This window comes from Lampetra planeri, chromosome 10 (genome assembly GCF_965212315.1).
Source record: "Lampetra planeri chromosome 10, kcLamPlan1.2.h2, whole genome shotgun sequence".
Taxonomy (NCBI): Eukaryota; Metazoa; Chordata; class Hyperoartia; order Petromyzontiformes; family Petromyzontidae; genus Lampetra; species Lampetra planeri.
In genome coordinates, this window is record NC_136116.1 from 4713439 (window position 1) to 4738031 (window position 24593).

Genomic DNA, 24593 nt, shown 5'->3' on the forward strand with positions numbered 1-24593 from the left:
TACTAGTACCTCCTGATCAGTGAAGCCACGTCGAGTGGCCAGAATAACAACTGCTCACAACTCAAAATTTGTTGAGAACATTATTTTGGAATGAAATGCTCATGGCGAAATGATATATAATCGATTAACATTGATTGTTAAGCTCACGATGCATGCAACGAAACGTATGCGTAAGTCATTGTTTTTTTAAAAATATGTATATTGTAGTGGGTTCACGTGACCCCTGCAGCCACTAGAGGAAATGTTAATAATAAATCGATTCTTGAATTGTGGCCCGACATCAGGACAATCTGTTGAATTTCCAGGGGTGAAATGTTAAATCCCTGTGAGTTGCGCAATTGAACTCATACGTTGATGAAAATGTGAGCTGCTCGATAACAATAATGAACAGCTCAACACAAACTCACCTTGAACACGACTAACACTGCATTGGATTTTAGAAGGAAAATTAAAAAACAACCACTTATTCATAGCCACGCGGTGTAACAATGGCTGACATGTTAGTACAGCCTTGGGGAATGTTGCAGATTGTTAGATTAATCCAAACAATTTTTTTTTATTGAACCGAGATACGAAATTTTGGAAGATCTAAAATTGTGTTTTGTCTTAGATCCGAAAGAATGTCACAGGACATGACATCACATATCATGTTACCTCCATTATTTTCCCTTCAAAAGTAGTGTCAATGTGATATCCTGGTAACCTCACTATTGTTACCACAAAGACATGGTATATTGTACCTTGTAAATTATCCGGAAATCAAAAAAGATCCGAAATTTTGACATTTTAAACCCAAACTCATCCCGAGTAGAGAGTCAAGTGTTTTTATGTTAACAGGATGAATATAACCCCACAGTTATTTAACAAGAGAGCTGGTGTTAAGGTTTCTGACACTGAGGCATGGTCTATACAATCAAATGTGAAACTGATCTCTCGATTAAACTGCCCAACCTCAGGGTAATGAGCGAACATGCATATTTGGGGTATTACATCAACTTCATAATGGAAGGGTGAACCCATTAGTACGGAACTAATCGTTAATAAGGCAGATTGACGTCTCCCACTTCGCTTGTAATTTAACCATTGCATACCAATCAGCAGAACATGCGTACGTGCATCGTGGCATGTGCGTAATATATTGATTTGTGAATGTATGCTCTGAATACAATACACGAGTAAATATTCACCTCGCGATGAATTTTTTACAATTTGGGGTTGTGATTCCGTTCAGAATATGAATTATTATTCACAATGAATTTATAATATTTGTGTTGATCTCATTTGCTCTGTCTTGTTTGTACAGTTTTGCTCACTCCGTTGTAACATTAGCATTTCATTTGCAAATAATCAATTCTCGCATGCACAAATTTGCGTATGTATCATGTGAATAATTATATTCCATTAATTAATGCATTATTTTCTTAGTACACAAAGACTCCCCGTATAGCCTTAACAGACTGTTGGGGCAAGGGCTGTTAGCGAGCACCTATGAAGGCCAGAACGGCACACGAGGGGGTGGGTGGCCAGCACCACGCCCAGCCGCCTTTGTCTCCCCAGTGGCGATGTTTAGACATCGCACCAGGTACTCATTTAAGGCCAAGGCCCGGTTCAGATAATCGTCACTGATGTTGGCCGTGAGCGGGAATCGAACTCGGGTCGCCAGGTTCGTAGCACAGCGCGCTCACCGTTACACTACCACTCCCCCACAAGTACACACACACACACCAATAGTACACACACACACACGCCAATACAGTCTATTAGGTCACTTCATTGAAATGTTAATCTTTCCGTGTTTTTAATCCATAAGCTATCTGCACCAGTTATAAACAAAAGCTAGCTTTTCCATAAATGTAATCATCCATCAACAGAAGTGCTCACATCTGGCCAAGACACTTTGGCCGAGGTTTTTTTTTCTATCACTGCTTCCAGTTAACATGTCTGTCATCTATTTTGCTGCCCTATGGAGGGGGCATATACAGTTACTTCCACGCAGATTTTCACAGCGACACGGCGCCACCGTGAGGTTCCAACTCACGCCGTGGTGGCTGTGGTTACGTGACCTCCAAGGTCACTTGGGCAGAGATAACTTAGGTGCGGGTGGCTGAAGAGACTCGGCGGCTCGTGACCGTGGCTCAAGCGGCATTCGATCAGCCTCTTCGACAAACGCGGAGCTCTTCAAACAGTGGGTGAATGGCGTAGGCTCCGTGTATTGAAATGTCATTGACTGAGCTCAGGCACACGGTTCAGGACTTTCATCCGAGGCAAGCCAAGCAGTTGATTTGCCGACCACGACTACAATTATAATCTCAGCAGCAAATGCACTATGCGGTCAACGAATTGCTAATGCACACAAATAATAAAATTCTATAACAAGAAGGTTTGCACAATATACATTTAGACATTTAAACAGTCATGTGCACATCATACTTTCACAAATGTTTACGTATAAACATGCTGTGCTGCGGAGTATGACATATAGTTACTCTTATTTTTATTTAAAAAAAAAGTATGGCAAGGTAAGAAACACGGATCATCTTGTTAGTGTTTAGAAAAGGCAGTTCGCCATAGAACCCACGGCAGACGAGTCCGACCCGCCGTGTTCTTGAAACCGCTACAGTGCGTCTGTTCGTCCAAACGACGTACAATGGGGCTCTGTGGAGGTGTCGTACAACCAAGCGTGTGGGAATTCTTGAATCGCATTTTTGTATTTTTCCTCACAATTTAGACACACCAAGCAGACCCATGCAATTCAACAATGTGCCCGTTTTACTCGGTGAATCGAAACCTCTCCACAGATTCCCACGGGAACAAACTTTAATCTCATCATGTCAACATTTGGCAGCTATTGTGCCGTGTTTGACTATTGTGGGTACAAAAGAGCATTCTGCTATTGATACCATGGCTTAATGTATCAAAAGAAGGCCTTCTCACAACACCAAGTGCAGAGGCATTTGGTAAACACGTGATTTAAGGGAAAGTGACATTTGCTGATACATCTGTAATTTATGGGCCAAAAATTGTGCAAAAATTATCATTAAAAATTCCACTTGACCTCCCTTGAGATGAAGGCTTACAGTTATTGAGCAGCAGCCAAGCGGTTTTGCACTGACGCTGGTGAGAAAGCCAAATGTGGCCATGCAGTCGTGCTGTAAACGGGGCCGTCCTGAGCAGGCCAACAAAAATCGTCGTGATCTCACCAACAAGTGTTTCGCTGCCCGGCGTCGTAAAAGTATAACTTGATTCGCATACCTGAGCATTCATTTGTTATGTGCAGACACAACGAGCTGGACACTCGTGCTCTTCTCAGCAGGCTGGGGGGGAGGAGGGGGAGGTTATTTGACGGCTGCTCGCTCCCCTGGTCGTGTTGTATAAATAATCGCGGGAACGCTTCTCCGCTTTGCGTGGTGCGTCACAGCAACACACAATTTAGTTTGGACTCTCGCGACCGTTCACGTCTCCATCGGTCTTTCTTTTTGTTCTTCTTCTTGTCTCGATCGGGAATCTGTTGCCTGTGGTAGTTGGAGATGACACATGAAAACAAAAAAAACCTTAGAATTGCTGTCAAATTGTGTAAAACTGAAAATGGAGCAAATGGAAGAGTTTCTTAAAACATTAGGGTTCATCAACTCCACCATCAATCAAGTCAAGGAATTTACCACCTGACTGTTCAGCCAGGTTGAATGCAACAGCCAGGCAATACTCAAATAGAAATATTACTTATGCATTTAAATTAAAAGTTCACATTATTGATGAAGTTAAACTGAACCAATGGAGTGACTGCCAAGAAAGGGATTGCGCATAATAGTCCATCCACTGGGGGAGATGGAGCATTGAAATCAGTTTGTGTGCAGGGGCTAAATGGATTATTACATCGTAGGATTCAGGGAGAGATGTTGACAGCTTGGGGAGGCCTCCATGCAGCAGTGGATGATGACGATGATGATGATATTGAAGCTGAATTACAAAGGGGAGAGCCTTACTTACATTTGACAAGTCAATGTCGGCTTTGTCAACAAAACCAAACCAAACCAAGCTCACTGTGAGACTTCCTGTCCAGGCAGACTTCCGTTATTTACAACATTGCCGCCCTGAGCCTACAGTTTTGTATGCCATAAGCAAAGCCCTTCTTGTGTAAATTATGTACAAAATCCCATGACATTTACCGTATCACCCGAACCAGCTCCTGGAAAGCCTTGTCGACGTTGAGCGGTGGATCCTTGGCGCTTGTCTCAATGTAGGGGATCTGCATGAGATGAGAATTCCACATCATGGGATTTTGTCAGCAGTGAGTCCAAAATACTCCAACAGGTGAACTCAACTAACACATGCAGCCACTCGCGTTGCCACCTGTGCTGATTTTCCGAGGATGTGCTAATTTGGAGGTAGCTGTCCTGCTAAATATGTAAGTCATCTTGGAATAAAAGACTCCAATTTTGTCAACTGCATAATAAGAAATAGCTCAATTCAATGCATTTACATGCAGTTTTCCCCTCCACTAGTATTGTGCGATATTCTTCTTCCCAGGATATGTCCTTCTGGAGCATGAGCAATTCCCACAAGGGAATTGCTCATGCTCCAGAAGGTCTGTGTTTACCCTCAACAAGGTGTTAATTTATTTAGACAAAAAAACATTATACTCAACAATTCTCAAACATTTAAATGCAGTCGCGGATTGACAAAGGGCCCAACATTTATAACTAGGACGCAACTCGAGCAGTGTTTGCATTTATTTTTCCACGGCGTGACTTAATTTATCCTGTGTCCTATGTGATTGTGGGGCCATGCACACCACACAACCATTCGCCCTCTCCACCCTAACAAAGCGACAGGAGGGTGGCAAACTTACACTGTACTTGGCAGCCATCTCCTGGCCTTGCTCAGAGGAGATCTTGCGAAGATGCATCAAATCCACCTTGTTCGCCACCAGAATCATGGGGAAGGAGTCTCTGTGTAATCATGGGCAACAACAGCCAAGTCAGTTGGGCTAATTGATGAGCTGCGTGGTCAGGAATACATGTTAGCCGCAGGTGAAAGACTGTATTTACAATGAGCAAAACCGCTACTTGGCTTAGGGTGAGGCCATATGCAGAGGTCTTCGCGGATCAATTCAATCTGACCCCAGCTGTGATTTACATTAATCTCTCCTATATTCTCACTTTTATTCCACGAAGCAGAGAATAAGAGAGGTGTTTTTCTTTCCCTCACAATTTAACCTTGACATTGACGCATGTGAAATGGAAGGGAGAGACAAGTTTGCATATAAAGCAGCATATTAGTTGCACAACACTGGATGTGTCACCGGATAGATGGGTGTGCTGTCTAGCCAGACAATTAACAAAGATAAAAACTAAATTATAATTATTCCGATTTTGCTGATATATCTCTCCTTGCATGCATCTGTAACCCATGGCTACAATATAGGTCGGAGCAACTTTAAGTATGTTTAGTGCAGGCAGCAGCAGCTAAGATACATTTAACAATGGGGCCAATAGGTCCTATGGTTTAGGGTAATCCTAAATAATATTACTGATGATTATAATCTCCATAAAGCACTCACTTGAAAACATTATAGAGATTTGTATTTACAGCACAGAATGTTGTATGCAGCCACTTGCCATTGCTTCATTAATACAGCGGCAGGGTCAGAAGGCTCAGGGTTTGAGTTGTGTAACCAGGAATAAACGCGACTCGCTTCAGTGCGTTGTGGATTATTTTGAACAACAAATACATTTTAATGAAACATTCTCCACCCAACCTCCATCCCATTGGTGTTGCATGGTTGGCATGGAACCTGGTGCAAGGAATTAATTGAGGCCCCCCCCCATCACCTCTGTCCAATTGCCGCCCCCCTTTCTCACATCCAGCCCATGGGCCCGAGGGGGTGCAGCTGTGCAACCTACTCACTCGATAGCTACGCCACTGCCCCAATCCATAGCAATAACCGGGGTGCCTCTACCCTGTGTGCTGTGCCCACACCTGTCCTTGACGCGCAGTATGAGCTGGTGGAAGCGTTCCACGTGCTCGAAGCTCGCCTTGTCCGTCACCGAGTAGACGATGAGGAAGCCATCGCCTGTGCGCATGTACTGCTCCCGCATGGCACTGAACTCCTCCTGCCCGGCCGTGTCCAGCACTGCACAGCCACGCAAGCACGGGGGGAGGGGGGGGACAATCGGGTTAGGATTAGGGGTCAGCCCGAAAGTCGGGAAAGTCCACCAGTAGCGTCGATAGATACGGATGTGGACACTGACAGGGGGGACTTGTTATCATAGACTTTAGTTATTATTTTTTATCTTCAGCTATGAAATTATCCACTGTTGGATGAAGGCATTCTCCAAAATGCTCTCGCGAAGCAATAATCCATTTAGCTTCTGCCAACAAGCTCCATCTCTGCGGTGAATGTGTGTCCCACCCTTTGGCTGCCATTCCCTTGGTAGTTTCAAACATTGGCCATTTTCCTTTTCGTGATGTATCCTGCCCCAAGGCAACCTACTTTTCTTAACAGTTAATATGATGCTTTGTAACTTCCATATGTTATATAACCTCAGTGCATTTGGAAGTGTGCACCTCCCCATATGATTATTTGTTCACTTTTAAGTTTTTGATCCATTTTCTTGGCAATGCCCATGTTTCTCATAAGTAAATACATAAATATCCACATACATTCAATGTCATAACTGGTTGTTGCGAGTAACGTTGATGAACGACATTCATTATATCAGCACTAGAAATCTGGCGATGCAAATTGTTTATTCGTTTGGTTTTCATCCTGCCTGGATTAGGTGGTGGTTGCCAGATACACATCGTGTATCTGGCATTTGTGGACGTGTGGTTGACTTAAGGACCCACACGCGTCATTCACGGTCAGGCGTGGAGTAGAGGAGCGAAGCTCAATGGTGCCATTCCTGGGTGGTGCGCTCCAACAACGCTGCTCTTTATCTACGAGCGGCATCGCGTGGGCAGGTGCAGCTCTCTTAATTTCTCACGCTGCGAGGTCAAGTAAAGTCATCGCTTTTTTGAGGGGGGCATGGGAAAATTTGTTGTCTACATTTATTTATATTATTTGCAGCGTGCTGGCAATTGCACCGACAGCTGTGCTGAAATTGGCAGGGATTAGGGGCTCCCATGGCTGAGCTGCACCAAGCGGCAGCTGCTGCTTTCTGTGTCATCTTTCCCTGCGCCATCGCTGGCTGTGGCACATATATGTGCTCCATATTACCACAGCGATGCAACACTGGCTTCAGCCAACAGGCGCACTCTGGCATCAAACAAAAGTGCATACATTGCTGTGCTGTTGATCCTTAACGAGGGCAAAATGAGTACCGTACAGCACGGCTGTGTGTGTGATCATATCGCCTCAAAAAATGTATGGTTATGAACCCGGTAGTAAAATGAGATTTGATTTTACAAGGCCACCTACTGGCACTATGTGTGATTAGTATTTAGAGTTGGAATGATTGACCCCCCCATACCCCAGGCAATTGCATGAATTGTCACAATTCATGGTCGCGTTTCAATTAAATGTAACATTGTTTGTACTTCCTTGCATTGTTAATGCCTTTCGTGATTGCATGGGTGACGTACACCCATTACATACAGCAAATGATTCTTACACACGTGAATTGACGCATGTATGACAAAGTTAAGAATCAATATCAATTGATGATTTGTTCTACTTTTATTGGCTTTGGAATCCCAAGATCCCTTGTGAGCCTTATAACTCTTCTGTACAGTGTAAAATAAATGCAATCATACATTTTAGGTTTTTAAAGTTTGTCTTGCCATGTATTTGTAGTTATACGCGAAATGGAAAAATTACGTACGTTAATTATACAGACGGTGCTATTTATATGCACCGCGACAATAGTGTGACATGGAACATCCTGCTATTGTGGCAGAAGCCTGGTTGCCTTAAGCTGTTGGTACGAGAAACAAAAAAAACTATGCAGCAACTTCAAGGACGCCCCATTGTGTTTGGCGAGATGAGGCAACGCATTTTCACCGGTCACAGACTGAAGGTGTTCTGGGAAAGGCATGGGCCCAACGTCACTGAGCCTGCATTCCCTTCCGTAAATGTCAGTTTTAAATTTTAAATGATTTCAACGGATTGAATGATTGCTTAATTTAGACGCGCGCGTGAACCCACTGAGACGCAACATGTATTTTTTAACAGTGTCACACGCATCACAGCTGTGGAAGAGCTGCGAATAAATGAAAATAACCACAGCACCACTGGGAATGAATGCAGCGATATCACAGTGAGATTAGTGAGCATTAAAATAGACCTAATTTGTAAGTTTTGTGTGACCAGGAGATGTTCAGTGTAATCCCCTGGTATGTGTGGGGTTTTTTCCAGGTTCTCCAATTTCCTCCTACATACCAAACATGCATTAATGATATTGGCCAAATATTCCAATGGAAGATCCTCCTGAAACAGTCTTTGAGACTCATTGAGGCTTTGCTGGATAAATAAATGGCAACTTAAAATTAATGGCTATTATAAAAACAAATTGATTCCTTTAATGGAAATAGAAACATTAAATATTCATAATTTCGATTTGAGTAAAAAGCCCAGAAAGATTAACGCAACAACATGGGCAGATAAAGGTCAGGTAAAGGAGGAACATGCTCAGGAATTTGAGACATGGAGGGGACATAACAGGACCTTCTTCTTCTTCTTGTTCGTCCATCAAAGTTGATGATGACCATGGCACGTTTGTCATTTTGTTGGGTTTTAATGAGTGCGCAGATGGCTGAAGAGGCCAATACGAGCCTGGAATTCCCTCTGGCACACTGGACAGGTCAGGGAGGATGTAGAGCTCTGAGGTGCAGCCACACGTCCTTCCTTGGTAGATTTGCGCTGCTGCCTCTTCAAGATAGCACAGGAGCGTCTCCTACTCTCACAGAGGACTGCACCGTCCTGTACTTTTCTTCTCCAGGCAGGTCGGTCCTGTGCTAGGGATTCCCAGCTTTTCAGGTCGAATCCAAAGCTCTTCAAGGAAGCTTTAAGGGTGTCCTTGTAGCGCTTTTTGGGGCCACCTTGTGCTCGCTTGCCATTCCTCAGCTCGCCAAAGAAGACTTGTTTTGGAAGTCTCGGGTATGGCATTCTGGTCACGTGGCCAGTCCATCTAAGCTGTTCCTTCGCAAGCAAGGTGTAAATGCTGGGGATATTTGCCTTGCTGAGGACTTCCGTGTCAGGGATTCTATCTTGCCACTTGATCCTCAGCAGTTTCCTCAGACAACTCAAGTGGAAATGATTCAATTTCTTGGCATGGCGCTGGTAAACTGTCCAGGCTTCGCACCCATACAGAAGAGTTGGTAAGACAACAGCCCGGTAGACCTTCAGTTTTGTCTCCTGCTTGATGCCAGTCCTTTCCCATACCGAGTCACGTAGACGTCCAAAGGCTGCACTGGCCTTGACAATCCTGATGTTAACTTCATCATCTATGTGCACAGCGCGAGACAGTGTACTACCAAGGTAAGTAAACTTGTCAACGGCTGAAAGCTTTTGCCCATTCACAAAGATGGTTGGCTCAGTGTAGGGTTTCCCAGGAGCAGGTTGGTATAGGACTTCCGTCTTCTTTGTGCTGATTGTTAGGCCGAAGTTGTTGCAGGCTGAGGAGTGGTGGTCCATACTGTCCTGTAGATCTTTATTTGAGTCAGCAGCCAGAGCACAGTCATCAGCAAACAAAAGTTCTCGAACAGTGATTTCCTCCACTCTAGTTTTGGCTTGCATCCTCCGCAGATTGAATAGCCCACCATCAAAACGGTAGATGAAGTTAATCCCAGTGTTGTGGTTCTGGAATGAGTCTTGCAGCATGGCAGAAAACACCATGCTGAAGAGCGTTGGCGCTAAAACGCAGCCTTGCTTCACCCCGTTTGTGATTGGGAACGGATCAGAGAGTTCTTGCTGGTCTCTGACGCTGGCCATCATGCCATCATGGAGTTTGCGCACGATGCCAATGAACTTGTCTGGACACCCATACTTGGCCATAATTTTCCATAGGCCCTCCCGGCTGACTGTGTCGAATGCTTTTGTTAGATCAACGAAAGCCATATATAGATCAACATTTTGTTCTTGGCATTTCTCCTGTAACTGCCGGGCAGTAAATACCATGTCAGTGGTTCCGCGGTCTTTTCTGAAACCACACTGACTCTCAGGTAGCAGACCCTGGTCTAGGTGGACAATTAGGCGGTTCAGAAGGATTCTTGCCAAGATTTTGCCAGCGACTGATAGTATGGAGATGCCTCTATGGTTGTCGCAGTCCTGCCGATTGCCTTTCCTTTAATATAGATTGATTATAGTAGTATCCTTGAACTCCTTGGGAACGGCTTCTAATTTCCATAGAGACTGGAAGAGGTCGGTCAGTTTCTCGACTAAGCGAGGCCCTCCAGCCTTGTAGATTTCTGCTGGAATGGCATCGGACCCTGGAGCTCTGCCTGATGAGAGGAGTGTTATGGCTTTGCTGGTTTCCTCAATGGATGGTAGAACAGCCAGGGACTGGTTTATTTCAACTTGAGGCAGTCTCGCAATTGCCTCCTCGTTTATGTATGATGGCCGGTTGAGGACCGCGCTGTAGTGTTCGACCCATCTTGCAAGTATTTTGTGCTTCTCCGTGAGGAGTGTTGTTCCATCTGACTCCAGGAGAGGTGAAGTTCCTGAGTGTTGCGGACCATAGACCTGCTTGAGTGCATAATAGAGGCACTTGGTGTTGTTACTGTCAGCGTAGGATTGAATCTCCTCAGCTTTTGCGCACAGCCAGGCGTCTTGCATGACTCTGAGTCTCTGCTGGACAATCCTGCGAATGTTGAGGAAGGCAGTTTTCTTTAAACTTGAGCTGCTGTCATTCAGATATGCTTTATGCAGGCGGTGTTTTTCGTCAAGGAGTGCTCGGATTTCTGCATCGTTCTCATCAAACCAATCTTGATGTGTACGTAATGGAACACCAAGTGATTCAAGGGCTGTAGAATGCAGCACGGTCTTGAGAGCAGTCCAGTCTGCCTCAGCGTCTGTATGTTCGAAGCTTAGAGACTCCAGGTGATGATCTAGAGCCTCAACAAAGGCCAGTCTGGTGTGTTCCTGTTGTAGGCGAGTGATGTTAAGACGCTTGATGCATCTATTTCCTTGTGGGCGTCTGGGAGGCTTAATCCGGATGTTCAGTTTGGAGATGATGAGACGATGGTCAGTCCAACATTCAGCACCGCACATAGCCTTGGTCACCCTGACATCGTGCCGGTCGCTCCTCCTCACGATGACGTAGTCAATCAAGTGCCAGTGGTGTGAACGAGGATGCATCCAAGAGGTTTTTCTTGCGCTTTGGTAGTTGGAATATCGTGTTGGTGATGAGCAGGTCAAACTCAGAGCATGTTTTCAGCAGTAGAAGACCGTTGCTGTTACATTTTCCAATGCCTTGTGCACCTATGACTCCATTCCATGATTGATGGTCACTTCCAACTCTGGCGTTGAAATCACCCAGTATCAGGAGTTTGTCCGAGCTGGCTGTGGCAGCAATAATGACTTCCAGGTCATTATAAAACTTGGTTTTGACCTCGTCAGAGTTGGTCATGGTAGGGGCATAGGCACTGATGATGGTGGCCACCTTTGTACCCAATAGGTGGAGCTGTAAGGTCATTAAACGGATGTTTATCCCCTTGGGTTGGCTTGCCAGTTGGTTGACCAGGTGGTTTTTTACTGCAAAACCAACACCAGCATCACGTCTCTCCTCCTGGCCTCGTCCGCTCCAGAAGAATGTGTAACCTGCACCCACTTCAGTCACTTGTTCAGTATCGGCCAGTCGGGTCTCACTAAGGGCAGCAACATCCACATTGTATCTGGCTAGCTCTCTCCCCACGAGGGCGGTGCGTCTCTCAGGTCTTTTTGATCCAGATGTGTCCATCAAAGTGCGCACATTCCAGGCGCCAACAGTGAGTGGTATCACTTTGGTCTTTTTCATTTTATTTGTTTTTGTTTTTCGACCGCAAGTATGGGATCCCGCCAACTGCGGTAGGCTGGCCAGGATGTTTTGAAGCAGACAATGTTTAGGGTACCTTTTCTAACCCTTTCCTCACTACGGAGGTGAGCAGTGCGATCCTGAATAGGGCTGCTCAGTCACTCAGGGTGCTGCCGGACTTCACTGCTGCTTCGGTCCAGTGAGGGAACGACCAATATCCTGAGCCGCCTGCGTGCAGGTTTGCGGCTACAGCTTCCAGCATATCCGTGCCTGCTGCTTCGTCGCTCACCCATCGCCACAGGACTTGGATAATGATGATGGTAAATAAAGTGCCATGACTTGCGCAGAGAACTTGGATTTAAGTGAGGGTGATTTGCGCAGCGTCAACCTCACTCTCTCGACCAGCCGCATCTGTACCCAGTGGCAAGACGTAGTCAAGACGACTGGAGATGGTCCTGGTTGCAGTGGAAGGTCCAAAGACCCGTTTTGGTGGAATTTCCTCCACCAGGGGTTCCACACGCCCAGGCTCAGACAAGCTGAGTTTGCCAGGTTAGTTAACCGCCGCCCGGGGTTCGGCGTTGGCAGCTGCTGACTGTACCGACTCACCAGGGATGTTAAGCCTGGTGTGCGCCTACGGTAGCAGCTAGAAGGCCGGGCCAGATGGAACAACCATGAGGCACAACTAGCTGGTCAGACACCAATATTCATGTAATTAATGTGAGCGGTGGTGCAGTTGCTTGTGCAATTTGCTATGAACCTGGTCACCTGAGTTTTGATTCCCGATCATGGCCAGCATCAGTAGTGAATGAGATGTGAACCATTTGCTTGGCATCTCCTGGACCAACCAATATTGACCAGCATGATAAAGTATGGTCAAACAATCCCTATGACCAAGCCAGGATGGGGAGCCCATCATCTGGCAGAGAATTCACACACAGCTATAAATTATTACTGATAATAATCAACATGAAAGGACTGCATATTGTCTCACTTGCTAGTTTAAAAATTTCTCACTAGGGATGCTGTATTGGATTATGCATGCAGCGGTCCCGCTATGGTGATGGACATCTACGTGGGAGGCTGCGTGGGTGAGTGGGCTGGATGTACCGTCCAGGATAGCCCACTGGCCGTCGATCTCCGTGTGCTTGATGTACGAGTCCTCGATGGTGGGGTCGTAGTCCACTACGAAGATCTTCTGGAAGAACTGGATGGTGAGGGCGCTCTTCCCGACACCGCCATCACCCACCACCACCACCTCCGAGAAGGCGACAGCAACACGTGACATGTAACCAACTCTAGCGCCACGTGCACTCGCAAGATCAATGTTAAGCTATCAAGTGTACAGGTGGTGCAGTTGCAACAGTGCCCACGTGCCGGAGGCACCCAGGTGCTGGGCTATGAGGAGGAGGGGGAATTTGGACAGGGGGCTCCACTTTATTCCTTCCACCAAGGCTCATGCCAACCACGCCGCGCTGTTGCGCATGATAATGAGGCGTACGGTACTATTTATAGATGGTTTATGTTATAATGTAAATGTGTTTTATGGAACCGCATATCAACAATGGTTCAATATTAATGAAAATATGACGAAAGAATCTCCAGCACCATCTAATTCTAATAATTTGCCGTGGTGTACTGCACATCACACCAACCTATCCCCTTCACTCCACGATATGAATCCACACTAACACTCGCACATCTTGCCAGATGTTTCTTAGAATCAAGTCACGCTTTGCAATATCAATGCCTGCAATTGTTCACGTTACTTATTGTGACCATTTGAGAGTAAAAAAAAAAGTTCAACAAATACAAACGAATGAAAAGCGAGCTCACCTTGTAGGTGGGCAGGTTTTCATTGGGCATCCCCCCTGTAGCCATGCCACTCTCCTCCTCAGGCACGGCCAGGGAGCGAATACACGGGAAGCCTTCATGGAACAGAGAACATGAGTGGTGGGGCAAAAGGTAAGACGGGGAGGGGAAAGCAAGGTACCGTCTGTTACCCCACGTCTCAAAACGTTTCCAGACGTTTAGGGTTGGGACAGTCTATTAAAATGGAGATAACCTACCACGCGTACAGGAGGTAATACTCAAAGCTCCCCACATTTAGCCAAGAGGGATTCAGCTCATTAAATAAAAAAGCAAATTACGAATTAATAGTACCTTTGAATTATACAGGAAAGCCTTACTGAGTTTTAAATAATATTTCAGGATCATCCTACATTAGGATAGTTGGCCAATATCATGAATGACTGTTTGGTATGGGAAAATACAACAAGTACCTGGACAAAACCCACGTGTACCAGTGAATAACATTTTATAGTCCACAACAGATAGTTTTAACAGCCCATTTGCTGTACTTCCATCCCCTAGCCACCATGAAACGCGTTTGGAAGTATCACAAATTTACTCGTGATCCACTAACCCTTGCCTCCAAATGTGGCGGACCTCAGGTATGCACAACACCGCGCCCCAGCTTGCGGCAAACAACAGGCCAAATAACCAGGCGCGATAAAATCAACAAAGAAAGTTCTTAACATATACGCTGCACCCAGAGGAGACGTTCAAGCCCTGGGGGGGGGTGAACTCCTCCCTTGGCAAATGAGCAATGCTTTTCACTCGGGCGGCTCCGACGACGGAGCCTGGGAGTGCGGCGCCGTTCGGGCTCGCACAAAAATGTCCAGGTGCACGTTAATTCGTCATGATTGAGGCACGCATGTAACGGCAGACGCCTTGTCCTAGGCAGACACAGGATGGGGGCGCAGTATTGCGGGAACTGATAAATCAAGTATGGGCAGATGAGATGCGTGTAAGGTCACAAAGAAGGGGATGATTCCACCTCCCACCCGCCATCCTCACTGGCAGAGAGTGCAATATCAGTGCCCTCCATGCAGGATTTTTCCCCAACGGCACGAGCCAACCCTAATTAGGATAAAGTCCGGCAAATTTTTTTGTCCATTAAATATTTACATTTTTGATACACGGTAATTAGCCCCAAAAATATTTAACTAGAGCCCTTTTTCAATCTACTTCCGTTGGTTCATGGGGGTTGTTTGACCATATTTCCCAATGTTGGTCAGTGCGGGTAGTAAGGGGGGGGGGGGTAAAGACGTGGTAGGGAATCAAATCAGTGAATTACTATGAAGACGCGCGTATCTACTAAGCTTTTTGATAGTGAGGAATAGTTGAAACAAATAAACAGATAGAAGAAACATCAGTTTCACATTGAATCCAATTCCAGAGCCATTTAATGTTCGATACCACACACAACACTGTACTATAGGAGTGTTACCGTTAAAATACAGTGCAACACGCTTAATTCCCCCATGATTGATATTGCCATATACCCCCAGTGACGTCACAAGAAAATGAGGTCTAGGTATGCAACCTTGCTGGTTCCACACCTTTCATTATGCAACGCCCTTTTCAAGAGAGACGTTGGAAAGACCTGATAGCATCACGTTTACCCCAGCACGGCTAGCAGTTTATTTAACCAGGATACTGTAATGTTGGTGCGTACTGGGGTTAACCTTCAGGGCCCCACGGGCAGAGGACAGATTGATCTGTCCTTGCATTTACAGCTTTCCCTACGTCAGATGTGTGAGGCAGAGCTCATTGATGAGACGATGGGAGTGTGTTACGGTCAAATTGACATAGCAGTTCACGGATTTTTTTATTTTTTAAAATCGTGGTTTCTGAGCACAGGGCCAAAGGCCCAAAAATGACAAGCGGTCAGCAACAAACAGTACTATTGAATGTAAAATAGATAAAAGTTAATATATTACTTGGATTGAGCAAGGTTAAAATAACTTTGGGAAATAGATAATGGGAGGGAGTTCCAAAGTTGAGCAGTGTGAGGAAAGAAACAGAAGAAATAGTATAGGGACAATGTAGATTCAAGAGTGGGTGAGCTAGGGTCCCAACGCCAGTGTCCCATGACACTTGAATTTACAGTGTTCTATAGTCTGCTGTAATTAATGCAAGTTCCATGCAAAGCTGTAAATCAATCAATCCATCACATTAGTCCCATCTGACCTTTGCACTCTGCAATACTGTCAGAGTGAAAGACAGCCAGAGATGAGTGGATTAAACCAGTGCTGGGCGTGATGCATGAACATATTCAGTCAATTCCGAGATGCATCACAGTAATATTTTTCGCAACCCCCATGTTAATTCATTTCCAAAAAATATTTTAAATGCGCCACCCAAGGTTTCCAAATGTATCGCTGTGTACACAAAAAAGTCATTCAAGCAGGTGTGCTCCCAGCTTTGAATACTGACTGCAGCTCAGCTGTGCAGGTCATAACTCTCCATATACATGACTCGCATGATATTATGAAGTGCAGCTATTACATGGGTCGGGTTGTCAACACTGTCCGGCCAAAATTGCTCTTAAAATCTGCAAATGCTTGCCATTTCAACTCGTATGCTCCTTGACCTACCTTAAAGGAAGATACAAACCAAAAAATGTATTGCTCTTCATCTATAGATAAACATTTCGCTTGTGTGTGTGTGTCACGGGGTTGTCCAACACAAATATGAATCTTCATTCATGTAAACAAATACTTTAAAGTTAAGGTCATGCAAACCATTACTGTACTCGACGCACATAACTGCATTGGTGCTGTATTGAAATATATGTCAATTGCATCATAGCTTAAAACGCATATCAGTCATCCTTGGCAATTTATCTACAAAGGTTATTTTGTGTTGCATTTTCCCTTAAAACCGTCCATGAGTTTTGACGAGTGTTGAATTTAACCGGGAAATCCGAATGCAACGTAAATTTGAGATCGCCAGGTGGCTCAGAGGTCAGAACGCTGAGGTGAGAACTGAGATCCTGACTTTGAATATGAGCAGTCGTCTGACATTAAACCGAGGTCCCAGGTGTAGTGGGTTGATGGTTGTATTGCTCTGTGAGAGTTACGAATGGACTATTCAGCTCATGACATGACACGGATAGCACAATTGGGATATAACTGGGGAGAATATCAGAATAGATATTTTGTTGGCAACACCTTGTGTCAAAGTTAATAAAAATGGGCTGGCTCATTTAGGCAATATGGAGGACTAGAATTAATGGACAATATTGCATACTGAACTTCAGTGGGCCTGTCCTCATAAATAAAGCAGTAGATCTATCTATCTGAAATATAATACCACAATGTAACAGTAGCCACTTGTATCTTTCCATATGGTGGTCCATCCTTTTCTTATTTTGTACAGTTATATATTACACTGCCATTATATCTAAATTGCGGGGCGACTGAATACATACTTCCAGATATCACACATGCCACCCTATCCTTCATATCAGCATCTGGGTGCAATATAAATGTGACGCATAGCCACCAAATTAGACCATCGTGTTATGGTATGAAGCAGTGGTAAGGCGTGCTCTTCCTTCTGGGACAAAACAGCCAATAATGTGGAAGAGTGGTTGGTGACATTGTAATAAGAGCTGCTTTTCAGAAGAGACTTTAAACGCGGGTCCTTCCCACTCAGTCAAAATTGTGTGGATCCCGTGGTGCTTTTTGGCAAAACCCAAGGGTGTTGACCCCAGTGCCCTGGCTAAAACCTCACTCCAGGTCAATGACATCTCAGACACGCAAACAAATCATCCCTGTGAATCCCCCAGGAGAGTCAAGACTTAATTTAGCTTTAAATGGGCTTTGTACATCCCAGTAACATGACGCATGCTGTTGAGTGAATCTTTTTTACAACATTGCATCCTCCAAGCAAAATAACGTTTAATATCCACAATTGGCACGGTGTTGAGATTCAATATATCTTACATAGATGCAACCAGGGAGGATGTAGCTATGTAGGAACAGTTTTAATTTTATTATATATGATGTATTTTATTTTTAAATTGAAATCTATATTTTAATTTTAGACTATGGTGCTGACAGACAATGGCATATACCCAAGAATGATGTCATCGGGATGTTTAAAGTCCACTTAGAGGCAGATGGTGTGCTTTTGTAATTCCCCACAGAAATGACCAGGCATATAGAGAAGTCACACCATTGACTGACTGCTTACTGGCATAGCGATGAATGTTATACTGGGGTAGTTCAACTTATTCGGCAACCGCACGGTAAAATGTTTCATTATCAAGGAAGGTGGACAAATTATGTCAATTTGAATTAGTCCGAAAAACTACGACCAAATAAAAATCTACTTCATGCCAATGCTAATGATGACTTATATGTTTAAAGTATCTCAAAGGTACAACCGAAATCATGGAACAGCCCACTTAGTACTGACACGCCTTTTGGCGTCATCTGGTCCAACACCAATGGAGACTAGGCTCTAAGAAAAGCTGTCTCGGGTGTGGACCAATCAACTTTGGCGTCATCTGGTCCAACACCAAGTGAGACTAGGCTCTAAGAAAAGCTGTCTCGGGTGTGGACCAATCAACTTCAAGGACAGTGCATATCATTATCAGAGTTGTTTCTTTTTGTTTGCATTTTGACTGCTTGTGTTGTGGTTATTGCAAACATGATCCCTTGTATAAAGGTGTCAGTTTTTGTACCAGATAAAAGGGTAAAAACCTATTACTGCATCACTAAAGAATTAACCCTAATTATTCAACGGGCAAACGCCAGGGTGACTGTCTCCGTCGTGTGGGCTCCTATGTTGTTGCAGAGCCACACTCATACCACACAAACGATGCAAATGCACAATTGTGGAGTTAACAGGAATGACGGTGCACACACGTGCACGATACAAGCCAACACTGCTGGCGGAAGCGACACAACTTGCACAGGGCGTTGCTTTACGGATGGACATAAATTTAATCACATGGGCACGAATGGTTGTAAATATGCACTGGCACTGTTGCTACATTACAGGGAACACACATAAGACGCAAGAATAATCACGCATACCATTTATTAAAAAGCCATAATGGCCACAATAACAAGTCCAAAGGGATGCAACACAATTAAGTACAGTACAAAAACAGATACTGTTTGCTCACGTGCACACATACAGAATTGTACACATCTTCCACCTACACGCCTACCTCTCATACCCCTTTCATTGGACTCTACTCCATTTCAAGCACGCTCAGCTCCAGCAAACAAGGAATTCTTTCAAAGCACCCAGTTAACATTCTCACAATGTATGTTGAACTTCTTTCACACCGCACGTAGCCCACTGGACAATGGGATATCACTAATCGGACAATGGGATATCACTCATTTCCTCCGCTGTCCCCATCATCTGGAATTCCCTTACCCCCAGCCCTCCGTCCTGCCTCCGTTCAAGTCCAGACTCAAGACAATACTGTTAATCATCTGCCAATGACTGACTCTTTCTTTCTAAATAAAATAAATATGCCCACTATTTATCTCGAAATTTTGTCACATTTAGATGTTATATTACAAATCCACATTGTAAATTGTAATATTTAGGTATACATATCACATTATCAATTCCCTTTGATATGCGGACATGATACTATGGTGAAAAGTGAGCCCTCCACGGGGAGCTTTCGGCAAAAATAAATCAACTCGGCGTGCATGAAATCCTTGTATAGGGCTCAATGCAAATAACACTGTGTTTAAATGTAAATTCTCTCTATATATAGAGGCAATGCGTTGCATGATATTTATGCGTGCTCTGCATTATTTATCAAACCCACACGAGGCTTTTAGAGACATGCTATTGCAAACACTTTACACACATATTGAATCATCATGTGCATTATATGGCCAGCACAAGCCTATTACAGCCACAATTTGCATGCATTCACTCTACATGTGATGTGAATGTGTAAGCTCTAGATTGAATGCTGTGTTAATGTACTGCCCCATGCCCCATGCAGTACATTAACGGTTGTGCTGTATAAATTTCGATGTAAAGCTTTCGTGACTGCAGGGATTCATCTTCTTGGTTCTTTCGGTAAAGTCACGTGACTTTACCGAAAGAACCAAGAAGGTTGTGCTGTACTTATATGTTCCGACGTCTATTGCTCCCCACCTTTACAAACCCAACACTAACTAGTGTGCTGAAGTGTGGTCATACAAAAATAATAAGCACAGCATCATTTATTCAATGTTAATGAACGTATGCACTCCTAAGAAGGACGTAGGGCCTGGTGGGTTTGTAAAATATACTTTGATTTGCTATATAGAGAAACAAAAATTCGAAGAAGATATTGTCTGCTTAACTATTTTGCTGATGATTATTTCGTGAAATATGGTCGTTCAAATAAATAACCCACCCAAACGCGCACAGCATGGAAAAGGCCTTGATCTAGCAGTGTATTGAGAAAAATAACTTGAATGTGTAAATACAATACCTTAAACAGCCAACAGACCACGTGAGCATTTCGATAGGTGCATTGTGTGAACACGTGATCTTTATAAGCAATTCATGTCAAATCCTTGCATATGGTACACGTGCATTGTAAAACTCACTCACCTTGCGTACCTTGGAATCACCGCTGTGCTGGTGTCACCAGGTGCATCATCCCTGTGTCGGAAGAGCTGTGATCACGAGCTGTCCCTGTGGCTTTCACACGTGGTATATGTACTGTGTGTGTGTATGTACGTGTGTGTGTGTACAACGTGCAATAGAAAACAACGGGACAACATCAGCTGAGCAAATGTTATAGCACGTGAGAGTGCGATGTGAATGTTGGCTTTTACAGAACTGTGTGTAATATTCCAATGTAATTGGTGGTATGCGTAAAGCGTTGCTGTTGGGGGATTTGTTTGCTGGCCAGTGTGGTGTGATTTCTCTTGTATGTGATGAGATTGATTGTGTATTATGTGATTTCTGGGGTGTGTGATGTGATCTTTGGTGTAACATTGTGATTGCTGGTGTGTGCGTGATGTAATTTGTCGGTCTGGGTGATGTGATTGCTGGTGTATTATTTACAATACAGTACTACAATGTAATTGCTGAGTTGTTATGTAATTAATGTTGCATGTGATCTGAATTCTGGTGTGTGATGCGATTTGCTGGTGTGTGATTTCTGTTGTGAGATGTGATTCATGTTGTGTGTTGTGATTGCTGGTGTGATTAACGGTGTGTGTGTGTGTGTGGTGGTACAATTGCTCTTGTTTTGTGTACAATGATACAATTGTGGATCTGTGATGTGAATTGCAGTCCGAGGTTAATGCTGTTTCTGCTGTGAATATTCGCGTATGGTGCAAGCGTTGGGGTATTTCTATGCGTATGACGACGTGGATCCTGGGGTGTTATGTACATATGTATATACTGATGGCCGTATCTTGTATAGTTGTAGGTGAATGCTGGTAAATCTTGCACAGTTAGGCAACGTGAATGTTGGGTATGATGTAACTGATGTTGTTGCTGGTGTGCTATGTCCATTGCTAGTGTGTGCTGTCAACACTGAGGTGCTTGAAAGAGTGGCAGCGCCAGTGTGCTGTCTTACAAACTATTAAACGAAACTAGACATGTTTTAATCAGGGAAGGCCCACTGAGCAATTTAGCTCCTTTTCAGAAGCGATCTAGCTCCTTTTCAGAAGCGATCTGGCCACAAATGACAGCTCAACGAAGTGGCTTATCACGTGGAAATGTATAGCAGACAAATACTCTGAACGCGTATTTTAAAATGTGGAGGGAAAAATCCACGCGACCACGGGGAGACACGCAAACTCCAAATACAGCAGCAGGCGTCAGGGTAGGGATCGAACCCACGACCTCCTGCATACCAGGCGAGGTAGTTAACATCTCATAGCCACCGTGATGATGATGATGATGAGAGAGACACACAAACTCCAAATACACAGCAGCAGGCGTCAGGGTAGGGATCGAACCCACGACCTCCTGCATATCAGGCGAGGTTGTTAACATCTCCTAGCCACCGCCAATACACTGCGACACAATGTGAGTGGGGTGTGATGCCACCACTATTGTCAACCCTGGTGTGTTGATGTCTTCAGTACCACACCACACAATGTGAGTGGGGTGTGATGCCACCACTATTGTCAACTCTGGAGTGTTGATGTCTTCAGTACCACACGACACAATGTGAGTGGGGTGTGATGCCACCACTATTGTCAACTCTGGTGTGTTGATGTCTTCAGTACCACACCACACAATGTGAGTGGGGGTGATGCCACCACTATTGTCAACCCTGGTGTGTTGATGTCTTCAGTACCACACTACACAATGTGAGTGGGGTGTGATGCCACCACTATTGTCAACCCTGGTGTGTTGATGTCTTCAGTACCACACTACACAATGTGAGTGGGGTGTGATGCCACCACTATTGTCAACCCTGGTGTGTTGATGTCTTCAGTACCACACTACACAATGTGAGTGGGGTGTGATGACACCACTATTGTCAACGCTGGTGTGTTGATGTCTTCAGTACCACACTACACAATGTGAGTGGGGTGTGATGCCACCACTATTGTCAACCCTGGTGTGTTGATGTCTTCAGTACCACACTACACAATGTGAGTGGGGTGTGATGCCACCACTATTGTCAACGCTGGTGTGTTGATGTCTTCAGTACCACACTACACAATGTGAGTGGGGTGTGATGCCACCACTATTGTCAACCCTGGAGTGTTGATGTCTTCAGTACCACACTACACAATGTGAGTGCGGTGTGATGCCACCACTATTGTCAACCCTGGTGTGTTGATGTCTTCAGTACCACACTACACAATGTGAGTGCGGTGTGATGACACCACTATTGTCAACCCTGGTGTGTTGATGTCTTCAGTACCACACTACACATTGTTAGTGGGGTGTGATGACACCACTATTGTCAACCCTGGTGTGTTGAGGTCTTCAGTACCACACTACACAATGTGAGTGGGGTGTGATGACACCACTATTGTCAACCCTGGTGTGTTGATGTCTTCAGTGCCACACCACACAATGTGAGTGGGGTGTGGTGACACCACTATTGTCAACCCTGGTGTGTTGATGTCTTCAGTACCACACTACACAATGTGAGTGGGGTGTGATGCCACCACTATTGTCAATCCTGGTGTGTTGATGTCTTCAGTACCACACTACACAATGTGAGTGGGGGGTGATGCCACCACTATTGTCAACCCTGGTGTGTTGATGTCTTCAGTACCACACTACACAATCTGAGTGGGGTGTGATGCCACCACTATTGTCAACCCTGGTGTGTTGATGTCTTCAGTACCACACCACACAATGTGAGTGGGGTGTGATGCCACCACTATTGTCAACGCTGGTGTGTTGATGTCTTCAGTACCACACTACACAATGTGAGTGGGGTGTGATGCCACCACTATTGTCAATCCTGGTGTGTTGATGTCTTCAGTACCACACTACACAATGTGAGTGGGGTGTGATGACACCACTATTGTCAACCCTGGAGTGTTGATGTCTTCAGTACCACACTACACAATGTGAGTGGGGTGTGATGACACCACTATTGTCAACCCTGGTGTGTTGATGTCTTCAGTACCACACTAAACAATGTGAGTGGGGTGTGATGACACCACTATTGTCAACCCTGGTGTGTTGAGGTCTTCAGTACCACACTACACAATGTGAGTGGGGTGTGATGACACCACTATTGTCAACCCTGGTGTGTTGATGTCTTCAGTGCCACACCACACAATGTGAGTGGGGTGTGATGTCACCACTATTGTCAACTCTGGAGTGTTGATGTCTTCAGTACCACACCACACAATGTGAGTGGGGTGTGATGACACCACTATTGTCAACCCTGGTGTGTTGATGTCTTCAGTACCACACTACACAATGTGAGTGGGGTGTGATGACACCACTATTGTCAACCCTGGTGTGTTGATGTCTTCAGTAACACACTACACAATGTGAGTGCGGTGTGTGCTGCGGTTTGATGTCACACTCACTGTTGTCAACGCCGGCGTGTTGACGTCTTCAGTGCCCCACGACAAACAATGCGAGTGACTGTGTGATGTCGCTTCTCTATTGTCAACGCTGGTGTATGTCGCCGTCTTCAACGCAACATTAAACAATGTGAGTGGCCTGGGTGCGCTGTGATGGGAGGCTTGGTGGTGGTGGGTGGTAGTGGGTGGTGGTGGTGGGGGGGGGAGCAGTCACACCCTAGGACCATCCGGCTTCCGCGGGCGCAACCACTCTGCCGTGGAGACCGGGGGGAGGATTTGGAGTGAGTAGGAAGGAGGAGGTGGTGGTGGGGAGGAGGAGGAGGTGGAGGTGGTGGTGGGGAGGAGGTGGTGGGGGGGAGGAGGAGGTGGTGGTGGGGAGGTAGTGGTGGTGGTGGGGGGGAGGTGGTGGGGAGGAGGAGGTGGTGGTGGGGAGGAGGAGGTGGTGTTGGGGAGGTGGTGGTGGGGAGGAGGAGGTGGTGTTGGGGAGGTGGTGGTGGGGAGGAGGAGGTGGTGGGGGGGAGGTGGTGGTGGGGAGGAGGTGGTGGGGGGGAGGAGGTGGTGGTGGGGAGGTGGTGGGGGGGAGGAGGTGGTGGTGGGGAGGAGGAGGTGGTGGTGGGGAGGAGGTGGGGGGGGAGGTGGTGTTGGTGGTGGGGAGGAGGAGGTGGTGGGGAGGAGGAGGTGGTGGGGGGGAGGAGGTGGTGGGGGGGAGGTGGTGGTGGTGGTAGGGAGGTGGTGGGGAGGTGGTGGGGGGGAGGTGGTGGTGGTGGGGAGGAGGTGGTGGTGGGGAGGTGGTGGGGGG

At 45.5% G+C, this 24593-nt stretch overlaps 1 protein-coding gene across 2 annotated transcripts; it reads right to left on the bottom strand.

The window, feature by feature from the left end:
* Positions 1 to 2472: 2472 nt before the first annotated feature.
* LOC144720888 (ras-related protein M-Ras-like) lies at positions 2473 to 23987 on the bottom strand. 2 transcript variants are annotated; one of them, XM_078598011.1, is made up of 8 exons: positions 23798 to 23987; positions 20382 to 20492; positions 13785 to 13876; positions 13059 to 13206; positions 5980 to 6133; positions 4850 to 4949; positions 4167 to 4246; positions 2473 to 3512 (listed from the first exon to the last, which is right to left on the bottom strand). In XM_078598011.1, the coding sequence occupies exons 3-8, from the start codon at positions 13827 to 13829 to the stop codon at positions 3413 to 3415; spliced, it is 627 nt and encodes a 208-aa protein (XP_078454137.1). In that variant the 5' UTR covers positions 13830 to 13876; positions 20382 to 20492; positions 23798 to 23987; the 3' UTR covers positions 2473 to 3412. The 2 variants fall into 2 exon arrangements, with proteins under 2 accessions (XP_078454137.1, XP_078454138.1); XM_078598012.1 differs by having other exon boundaries at positions 20391 to 20492; positions 23798 to 23979.
* Between the last annotated feature and the right edge of the window lie 606 nt (positions 23988 to 24593).